The sequence below is a fragment of the Haliotis cracherodii genome, unplaced genomic scaffold (assembly GCF_022045235.1).
Source record: "Haliotis cracherodii isolate W230 unplaced genomic scaffold, xgHalCrac1.p SCAF_16, whole genome shotgun sequence".
Classification (NCBI taxonomy): Eukaryota; Metazoa; Mollusca; class Gastropoda; order Lepetellida; family Haliotidae; genus Haliotis; species Haliotis cracherodii.
In genome coordinates, this window is record NW_027266271.1 from 32,021,722 (window position 1) to 32,033,541 (window position 11,820).

At 38.6% G+C, this 11,820-nt stretch overlaps 1 protein-coding gene across 1 annotated transcript; it reads right to left on the reverse strand.

The window, feature by feature from the left end:
• Positions 1-1,462: 1,462 nt before the first annotated feature.
• On the reverse strand, positions 1,463-10,077 carry LOC139463580 (U6 snRNA-associated Sm-like protein LSm5). The gene is made up of 5 exons (XM_071244852.1): positions 10,022-10,077; positions 5,529-5,624; positions 3,800-3,827; positions 2,203-2,275; positions 1,463-1,615 (listed from the first exon to the last, which is right to left on the reverse strand). Exons 1-5 carry the CDS (start codon positions 10,062-10,064, stop codon positions 1,580-1,582), a joined length of 276 nt encoding a protein of 91 aa, XP_071100953.1. The 5' UTR covers positions 10,065-10,077; the 3' UTR covers positions 1,463-1,579.
• Between the last annotated feature and the right edge of the window lie 1,743 nt (positions 10,078-11,820).

Here is an 11,820-nt window from a genome sequence, read left to right on the forward strand (position 1 = left end):
TATATCCGCCTACCTACCATTCACTGTGTTGTGGCAAATGTGACAGAACTGGGAATAAAAGGCTATATTCCTATCCTGGGTGGATTTATTTGTAACAAAGGTTCATAAAAAATATACACATCACGGTAAGATGACGCCACGTGAGCCAAGTCACACATTGTCCGTCACTCAGCCCTTACATACACAGGGTAATGGCGACTCCGTCGTTGAAGCTGGATGCTGTGATAATCAAGGGTACCTTCTAGCGTGGATGTTTATGGGTTCGTCTCTTACGACAAGCATAGACACCTCTTATCGCAAGCATAGGTTGCTGAAGAACTTTTCTAACCTGGATGTTCACAGGTCCGTCTCTTACGACAAGCATAGACACCACTTATTGCAAGCATAGGTTGCTGAAGACCTTTTCTAACCCGGATGTTCACAGGTCCGTCTCTTACGACAAGCATAGACACCACTTATTGCAAGCATAGGTTGCTGAAGACCTTTTCTAACCCGGATGTTCACATGTCCGTCTCTTACGACAAGCATAGACACCTCTTATTACAAGCATAGGTTGCTGAAGACCTTTTCTAACCCGGATGTTCACAGGTCCGTCTCTTACGACAAGCACAGACACCTCTTATTGCAAGCATAGGTTGCTGAAGACCTTTTCACAGGGCAGATGCCAAATGTATTTGCTGGATACTCAAGTGAACATTCTGCAGGAAGTTGCCAACGACAGACAAACGATGTATACACAGGACATTTTATTGTGATGTTTCATGAAGTATTTACAAATGACAGGACAAACACAGTACACAGTGTACAGGACAGAAAACTAGGGACAAGTGAAGCACGGGACCTGTGACACACACGGAGGTCCCTGAAGTCCTGATGTTAGACCCAGCACAGGCAAGGCTGCTGTCTGCCATTCAAGTCATACGTGGAGTCATATCTTTTATCTAATGATGTTTCACTGTATCAATACATTACATAGACATTAGAATAATATCAAATAAAAAGTACCTCTTCTTAAAAGTAAATATGATAATTCAAAGTGTGACATTGTAAAGTAGATTGATATTTCTCAGAACATAGGTGGCATGAAATGTGTGCCCACAGAGCACCTTCAGACTGTGGACAGTATGAACACCGTAATGCAGTCTTCCTCGTCAGTGTCAATCACTCTTTGGGGTAAAACGATACATCGGTGAACCGCAACGATACGACACACGATACGTTTTCTTCTATATCGATACACTTGCTAAACTATGTACTTTACTACTTGTTTAATGGCCCCAGGATTCTTGTGAGATGACCGTAGCAAAATGTGTTGTACTAAGCCTTCCAAATACTAAGAATAGCATCTGTGAACATGTGTCTTCAGCTAGCTTTACCTTTAGAACATGCTCCGAAATATTTATATTCAAGAAGTTTCCACGCAGTATGAAGTAAACGTGTATCGTGATATTTGTCATATCGTTACCTCGCTGTATCGTTTCACCCCAAATCACTTCTGGACATAACGTCAGCATGTTACAGATACTATGAGACTGACAACTGCTCTGAAGTGTGTCCAAGCTGTTCATGTGTCAGCTACCTAGGTCATCTCCGGTCCCTCACCTCCAGGCACAAGCTGAAAACACAAACAAACTTCAAGAAAATGTGGCTAAAGCTTGTGTGTTTTGAAATGATTTCATTACAAATCAGTCAGTTTGGAAATGACTGCTACACCATTTGGCAATAATCCACATCTTGTCGTAGTCCGAGACACTGGTCCTGAATACTTGGCCCACTGTTTACTTTTACTTGAATGGATTCACTTCCTTGAATCTGTAAGCTCATACAATTTCACATTCTGCTCTCCGCAATCATCACTTTTGTACCCATTTCTCTGCCCCACAGCCAGTCAGCAGGACGGGATACATGCATTACATAATCCAGCTACTGAAGAGTCAGAAGACTTGGTCTACATCAGTAAAACATAGCTTTCACCGGGCAGCGCCAGATTATCATGTCTGTGTATAAAACTGATCACAGTGACTGTCCACAACTAGTGAATGAACATCTAGATGACCTCCTCCTGCCTGTCACGTGGAGGGACTAAGACCATGCTGGAGTAGGGGGCAGGTTTTACATAATACTTATCAATCTAAAGATACCAGAGGAAACATGGACATCAAGTATGTTCAACATTAGACTGAAGTGTTATTCTCAACTTACCATGGTGATGTTGTTCCCATTCAGGAGCAGCTTGTCTAGCCGCGTGACCCGACGTCCCTCGGGAGTACTCTCACTGCAACACACCACCATCATGACATGGAGTGAGTTGTGTTTAACACTGCTTTTAACAGTATTCAAGTTATATCACCGCGTGTCAGCTTAATGTGGGAGGAAAGCCCGAAGTGATGCAGGTCCCTGACTTTTACCACTTCGGTGAAACCCACAAAGCACGGGTATGGTGCTGACAATCCTAGTAACATAATTGGGGCGAACCCGGGATTCGAACCCACAATCATGGGTTTCTGGCGTGCCCAAGGGACGCAACTCTACACAGCGAATCGCAGCGCCTTAGACGACTGGGCCACCCGTGCCCCCATCATGACATGGAAAACATCCACATTGCAACAGAATCAGGTCAAACAATCAAGTTAAAGGACACCAGAGTTTTTCCCGTGACTATAGTCAATGTGTCATGGCTGGTGGGTATTGCAACACACAGCCTTCCAATTGTGGGTGTTCTTTATCTTGTTTTGAGTAGTATACATTAGAAATGATTACTAGATGCCCTAAAGCCTTACAAATAAAATACATGAAAAAAACTAAAATATTCTCACTGGAAAAGCAACATGTATGTCCTCCAAAGAATGAATAACAAGAAAACAGCGTTATCACTATCCCCGCCATGGGGCACTTACAAGTTTTGTTTGTTCATATAGTAGTGAATATAAACTATACAAAATAGTCCTATAAAGCCTTCAGAAGAGACAGGCACTTGGGCTGCTTGATGACATCAGACAAGATGGATTAAATGTGAAAAATAATACGCACAAAAGACCCCTTCTCTGGGACAAAAACTCACTCTTGCTTAGTATCTCTTAGATAAGCTAACTTCAGTAGTTTCTGAGAAAATGTGTCCCCATTACAGACACTATGCACCAAGTAGAATAACATGGATCAACATGATCAAGGCCCGCAACTCAGTCAAAAAATAATTGAATGGACCAATTTTCCAACTCAGTCTTGACAAGTATGTCTTAGACAAGCATGCAATCTTTCATTCATGTAACTGGGAAACCTTGTCCCCATTTCACGAAGTATGCATTAAGTTGAAAAGCATGGAGCAAGGGCCAAACTTCTGTATAAAAATGAATTTACGACACCAATTTTCAAACTCATGACCAGTAACCTCAGTGTGTAAAATTTCATTTCTCTGACTTAAATACTTTTTTTAGAAAATGTGTCCACATTGAGAAGCGGACGGTCTGACAGAAGGACGGGGATAATAATAGTTATCCATGTTGATGACCATAACACGGCTGGGGAAATATTGTTAACATGCATGAGAGGATTATGTAGATTGGAAATCTTGATAAAACTTTGACAACTATTTCATAGCATACGAAGATTATTTAGCAAACGACAAGATGAATAATTATTTGGGAAAACCATATAATAAAAACGTGCATGGTTGTCTCAACTGGCTACAGTACTACCCTTTATAACAACAAGCATGGTTATCCCTACAGGCTACAGTACTACCCCACTATAACAACAAGCATCGTTGTCTCTACAGGCTTGAGTTCAGAAACATACTCACAATTCTGTCACATCCTCAAGAACCATGTCTGTTGAAAACTAAGGAAAGCTGACACCAATACAAGTATGTAACATTAAACTATATGAATTAGAGGTGAGGTGAAATGGGGTTTAACATCGCGTCCAAGATTATTTCACTTATATAGCAGCACACGTGTGTGTGTGTGTGTGTGCGTGCGCGCTTATACTAGCCCTGACTGATGCCGATTAATAGTGCTAACCCACTGAGATACCATGCCGCAATTTAACATGAATATCCCACTCAGACACAGAATACTGACTCCGAGCCGACCAGTCTTTGTTTTAACCCTAAATACTGAGTGTTACGGGGTAACAACAAGTACCATCTTTTAACGTCTTTTGGTATGACACGGCTGGTGATTGACCCCGGACCTTCCGCTCTCCTGGCAGACTATATAAATTAGAGGTGAACACTGAGAATTAAATTGTTTCCAATGAATTCTAATTAGAATACAGATTCTATTCCAGCAAGGCATAGGTATGGTGCTGACAAACCTATTGGGCAAACCAGGTTTCAAACCCACAATCATAGGTTTCTGGCGTGCCAAAAGGGCTTGAGTAATGAGTTCCCTTGCTACTGGTGACAGAAAGAGTGAGATCATGTCATTCTGGTATCTGCAGTTTCTCTGTAAAATTAGTGCAAAAACAGTGGCACAATATCATGACTATGACTTAAAGAGTCCACAGCAATACTGGTTTTGTCTTAGACCTCGTGCAGACCAATAGCCTACTTAGCATCATGAGTGATAGCTTTGTTCATTGTTTATTATCAACTAGAAGGGACATTGAACACATGATCAAGCACTACAGTGAGGTCAACGAGAACACATGATCAAGCACTTCACTGAGGTCAATGAGAACACATGATCAAGCACTTCAGTGAGGTCAATGAGAACACATGATCAAGCACTTCAGTGAGATCAACGAGAACACATGATCAAGCACTTCAGTGAGGTCAATGAGAACACATGATCAAGCACTACAGTGAGGTCAACGAGAACACATGATCAAGCACTTCACTGAGGTCAATGAGAACACATGATCAAGCACTTCAGTGAGATCAATGAGAACACATGATCAAGCACTTCAGTGAGATCAACGAGAACACATGATCAAGCACTAGTGAGGTCAACGAGAACACATGATCAAGCACTTCAGTGAGGTCAATGAGAACACATGATCAAGCACTTCAGTGAGGTCAATGAGAACACATGATCAAGCACTTCAGTGAGGTCAACGAGAACACATGATCAAGCACTTCAGTGAGGTCAACGAGAACACATGATCAAGCACTTCAGTGAGGTCAATGAGAACACATGATCAAGCACTACAGTGAGGTCAATGAGAACACATGATCAAGCACTTCAGTGAGGTCAACGAGAACACATGATCAAGCACTTCAGTGAGATCAACGAGAACACATGATCAAGCACTTCAGTGAGGTCAATGAGAACACATGATCAAGCACTTCAGTGAGATCAATGAGAACACATGATCAAGCACTTCAGTGAGGTCAATGAGAACACATGATCAAGCACTTCAGTGAGGTCAACAAGAACACATGATCAAGCACTTCACTGAGGTCAACGAGAACACATGATCAAGCACTACAGTGAGGTCAACGAGCAAACAACCAAGCAACCAGAGTTGGGTACAAATCTACCCAACTCTGCTGCTTTCTTCCTAAGTTGGCTGGTATAAAAGGATACTGACATAGTCATCAAAGCCCAGCAACACTCCGACTATCTCCTTGTCATTCTTCATGATGATGTGAATCCTGGACCCAATACATTTGTCAACCAGCTCTGTGAAACAGATAAACATGATCACAATGACAGGAGGACAACAAACATCAACGAACTGGAACTGCAGGGCCTGAGAGACGCAGGGCCTGAGAGACGCAACTTTTCTGCTGAGCATATCATCTATTTCTCTGTCCAACCGCAAGTTAAGGAATATTGTGGTAATATTAATACATCTTGCGTGACCAGGCGAGGTTGGAAAGTAAAAGTGATGCAGTATACATAGCTATGATTTCGAAGCTGTTTACCTACAGAATATGGGAAATATTTAACAAGCGTAAAAAAAATAATTTGATACACTAAATATGACTTACACAACCAATAAAAACAACAAAATTGCAGTAGATGTTCTTAACTTCATGTAGGTATAGCACTTTACACTCATTGTCAGTAATGATCTGAATAAACTTAAATGCTTCTAATAAATTGTGTTGATACTGGTCAACTCTGTACACACAGATACAGGGATCAATATCCAAATGTTAGGAAGTGACACCAACATTACCTGTCACACTTAATACACTGGGCCAAGACAAGGTTTGTAAGAAAACATGTTCAATAAACTTCAGAATAATACAGCACTGCTTTGTAATATATCTTTAGTGCCCTGAAGTCTGTTCTTAGATTTAAGGCATTGATGGGACCATCAAGAAACATGTCGCCAATGTCTGGATAAACATGATCATTTGTATGATCGAATATCTGCTGCCTACTGGCGAGTCAGGGAGGTTTTTCAACTAGCAGCAGGAAGACAAGCGAGTCATAGAAATGGCGATATAGCGGAGGAATATCTGATATATAGGTTAAAGCATTCAGAACCACAGTATGCTGTGACAGGTAACCAGAAAGAAGGAAATGTGAAACTGTGTCAGAGGAATGGATCCAGGATTTAATAAAAGGAAGGGTTCCACTTGGGCCATTTGTATCTTCAAAAGCCTACCAAAAAAAACAAAAAACACTAGACTCTATATGTTAATTTAAACCATGATTAATTTTATTTGAACAACCAAACCAACATGTTCTCATGGTGTGCAATGCACATACAAAATTTCGTCCGATGTACAGCCTAGTCATCAGAAGATGACCAATCCGCCAGCCCTGACAATAGCAACCAGATGATGACTATACCCTCTACTATATCATCTAGGGCTGGGACGGGTAACTCGGGTACTCGGGTCAGGTAGTTCCTAAGTAGGACCCGGGTACCCACAGTACTACCCGAGCCCGTAGTTAGTCATGTGGTATATTGTTTAATAGCAAAAATCATCTAGAACTTCCACGGTTGCACTATAAATGACTAATGTTCGCATTTCTTTCTGACAATGCAAGCATTCCTTCTGACTTTATATGTTTGAATAGTGATTAAACTTCAGTCAACTTTAGTGTATGCATGACCAGATCGTTTTATTTGAGTATCAAAATACATTTTGCCAGGGCTACGGTCAAATTATTCCCAATTGGACATTTGTACCCATCCCTTGAGACAAGTGATATAAGTGACCACAAGGGAGTTGTTGTTTCGTTAAAGAACTGCATTGACATGAAAAAATCCTATGAAAGAGAGGTTCTAATTTATAAAGATGGTGACTATGTGAAGTTAAATGAATTGATTGAATCAACTCATTGGATGGCCATGTTTAATAGCGGCGAGTCTATTGATGAAATATGTGATATTTTTCTGTCCACATTTAAAAACTATATAAGCTTATGCATACCAAGCTGTGCTGTTACAATAAGGCCAAAAGATAAACCATGGTTTAATAGTGAACTACAGAGAGAAATAAGAATAAGAGATCGATTGAGAAAAAAGCTAGACGAACATGCAAACAGGGTATGGCCCAAAGGTATATTGCATAAACTTCAACAATATGGTATAACTGGTAAATTATTAGCTTGATGTTGTAATCTGTCAGCCCGTTGCCAAAGAGTATTTATTAACGGTAGTTTATCAAGTAAAATATTCACTAAAGCAGGGGTCCCACAGAGCTCTGTACTTGGGCCGTTCCTATTTCTAGTTTACATAAATGATATTACTGATCAGCTTCAAAATATTACTAGGTTTTTCGCTGACGATACATGTATCATGTGTATAGGAACTTCATCTACTGATATGGTCGTAATTGAAGACAGACTAAATCAAGACCTTCTCTCTCTCCACCAGTGGGCAAGCACATGGCTTGTAAACTTTAATCCAACAAAGACAAAATACATGCTTTTTAGTCACAAACAGGTACAGGATTATCCAACTATTTGCTATGCTAACAGTGCCATTGAACATGTTGAAACCCACAAACATCTGGGGGTCACGTTGTCTCAAGATACGAAATGGACTGCACATGTTTCAATTATTGCTAGGTCAACAGCGAAAATGGTTCCAGCTATGCGTAAACTTAAATATAAATTAAATAGATATAATCAGTCAAAAATCTCTGAGATTTATAAGACCTATTCTGGAATACTCATGGGAGGTATGGGACAACTGTTCTGCTTATAACAATAATTAACTTGAATTAATACAACTGGACGCTGCCAGAATTGTGACAGGTTTGACCAAATTTGCCTTGAGAGAAAGTTTATATTTCGAAACCGGCTGGTTACCAGTAAAAGAGAGACGAAAAATTAAAAACCTTACGACAGTGCACGAAATAATAATAAAGAATGTCCCTCATATCTAAATGATTTGTTACCCCACAACAGATCAGCTGCTTCAAATTATAACCTAGGTAACAAACAGAACATGACTGTACCTTTTGCCAGAACATGTACATTTCAGAAATCATTTATAATAGACTCTTTAAAACAGTGGAATTCACAAAATGAAAATATCAAAATAGTATCTCTGTAGCTGAATCAAAAACAAAAATGTATCCAAATGTTATTAAATCTCCATATTATTTCAGCGTCAAATTAATATTATCCACACAAGACTTAGACATAGATGTAGCAATCTAAATGATGATGTATTTAGGGTTAATTTGTCAGACACTATTTCTTGCCCTTGCGGTTCCCCATGCGAAAATGCTTTTCACTATTTTCTTGAATGTAAAAAATATTCTTTAATAAGACAATCTTTGTTTATCAACATTAGGAATATAGGGACTCAGCCAAATTTAGAAACAATTCTTAGTGGTAACAAAAATCTATCCAAAACAAAATAACTTAATTTTTAAATATGTCTATCAATTCATTGCAGAAACAAACAGATTTTAAAACAGATTTTCAATTGTATCTTAATATAACAAGAATTATATTTCACGAGCTACTTTCAAATTATCTTGATTTTACATGTGACTTGCACATATAATCCAGTTATTTCAACACAAAAAGTCTTAGTTATATTATTTTTTTTCTATTAGTTTGGGTTTTCATTATAACTTTGATTTTGATGTAAAACAATAGCATTCCATGTAATTATCACAGCTTAGTTACATTCTATATTTCCCTCCCTCAACATAAATTTAAAATGTCTATTAGTTTATTAACTACTGTGTTATTTTATAAATATATCATGTACCATTGTATACCAAAAATGTAAATTCATCATATGTATATATGTATGTGTGAGTGTATGTAGGTATATGTGTTTGTGTGTAATACTGTATATATATGAATATATGTGTGTGTTATTATATTTTTTCATTACTTGTAATTCCTATGTACTGTACATTTATTCTGCACTATCATTATTCATATACCACAATGTAATGAAATGTATATAGGAGAAGGCCTCGTAAGTGTGTCACTTGTGCCTAATCCATTTGATTTTCCGCAATAAAATATGTTTAAATCAAATCCCTTGAGACCAACAGCAGGTACCCAGGTTATAGTGGGTTGGGTACCCAGGTAGTAAATTTGGACTCGTCCCAGCCCTAAAAGAAACATGTCAGACACATTTGCTTTGCTTTTTTTTCACTGTAAGCCATAGCCTAATTGTTTTTACATTCCCTTTCATAGTTTTTGATAAATTATTTTTTTAAAATTCATATCGAAAAATGACAATGGAGCCCTTACTTACAGCAGTAATCTAAACATTTTGTTAACTTCAAAATAATACATGAAACTAATTAGAAAGTAAATAGGACGCAATGTTTACTGGTATATGAGGAACGTTCACAATGTTTTACAAGTGTTGCCTGTTGAGTTTTTCCATGGACACTTCAATCTTCAATACAGCACTTAATTTGTGAGAATGAATGTTTAATCACAAGTCTAGAAGTACAAGCGCGAATTTAGAGCACCATGTGGTGATAGTCGTGGATAGTGTTGGGCCTGGTGGCCATTTGTAATACCACAGAGGTTGTCATAAAATATGGCATCATAAGAGTGCATACACTATTATTAAGTGCAATGGACCTGTCGTCAGGAAACGACACAAAGTGAAGTGTTCTTAATGTTTTTACCTAATGGCAACAACTGAGACGGGTTCGAAAAAGGCGCAGCCATGTTGAAATAGACCGCCACCTGGCGGAATTAGTCATACTTTGGTCGATATTACATTTTCTGTACAACTTTCAGCAACATTTATGAAAACCTCTACCGGACAAATAGATCTACGTTACGTCTTGAAACTCGTCTTCCACTAATCAAAGAGAATTCAATTGATTCATTGTTAGGTCATTCATGTAACTGACGCTGTAAGGATATAATTATATTATATCAACTCTTTCTTGTCGTCCATTTTTATAGAAAGTGGTCAAATGTAACAAATATTATACTTGGGATAACTGAGGCTTTGGTACGCGGGATTCGGGGTACTATTTAAAGTGTATTCGGGACTCGGCAGAGTGGTACCCGGGACGCAAAAAAATCGTATTTGGCACGCAGATTCAACATTTAAAAAAAATAATGGTTTACGTAAAAATTTTTTTACATATTTTATGTCTTCGATCGATTCTTCATTAATTTAACTTCAAATTGCATCTTTTTATGACCGTGGATCGTGTTCTATAGGTTTTCGTCTGTTTCCGACAAACACCACAGCTTTCATTTCTCACTAGTGACCAATTCGTGTTATTCCGAGGCAAGACGTGCCTCTTTTGAAGTTTCCATGTTGGCATATAGTTACCACGAAGTCATATAGAACCCAACCACAATGACATCATTTTGAGATATTGGCCTTGTAATTAGTTAAACTTTGATGTCCGGATGAAGTTACTTTCGAACGTATCTGGACACATTCCTGGCAACAAACTGATTACATATTCTGTATTGCAAGAAAGAGGATTTTTTAACACCGGTTTTCTATATTATAAATGTTTAGTTTAGTATGGCTCCTGTTATGTAAATTTAATAATGATTTCAACTAAAATGCCAAAGACATCTATCCCCAAAAGAACTATACCACACGACCCGCGAAGATGCGGGTTAGATTAGATTTTCAGCAAACCAATCTCGCTGACTTGGTTGATGCATGTCATCGTATCCCATGCAATTGCGTGGATCGATGCTCATGATATCAATCCCTGGATTGTCTGGTCCAGACTCGATTATTTACAAACCGCCGTCATATAGTTGGAATATTGCTGAGAGTGGCGTTAATCAACACAACAAAACGCACGCACCACACGCACTGGTACGCACGCACGCACTGGTACGCACGCACGCACGCGCGCACGCACGCACGCGCGCACGCACATTTAAGCAACAATCAATACAATAAACCACAACAGCAGAGTAAACGTATCCACATGACCATATTTGTTATTAATCACATTTTTGTTTTGGATGCCATAACGAACCATACCTAGAACTATGAGGTTCGTTCACGCTGGCATATGTACTGTTTGATACCGGTGGATGGTTCTCTTTGACTTTACTAATTTGACACTTTAGGGCTTTGTTGGTTGGAGTGAGTTGTTTGCTAGTTATATCGGTTCAGTGCTGGTTCACTGTATCCGTATGAACACGAGGATGATAACGCTACCCGATTGTTATAGTAAAATGTAGGCGTTATACGACAAAAGTCAAAGTATTGAACCTCTCTGATATAAAATTAATATATATTCTATTATTTTGAAAACAAAATATATTTGGTAAGCAATTCCACTCATTCATTCTCACTCGTTCAACCTTTATTAGCAATTTAATATTTTATCAATAAGATTTTAAAATTAGATGAAGATAATTGACACTACTAAGATCGTTTTTAGTTTTTAATAATTTCAACAATGAATTTCTCAGACGTATTCAGTTAAGAGCG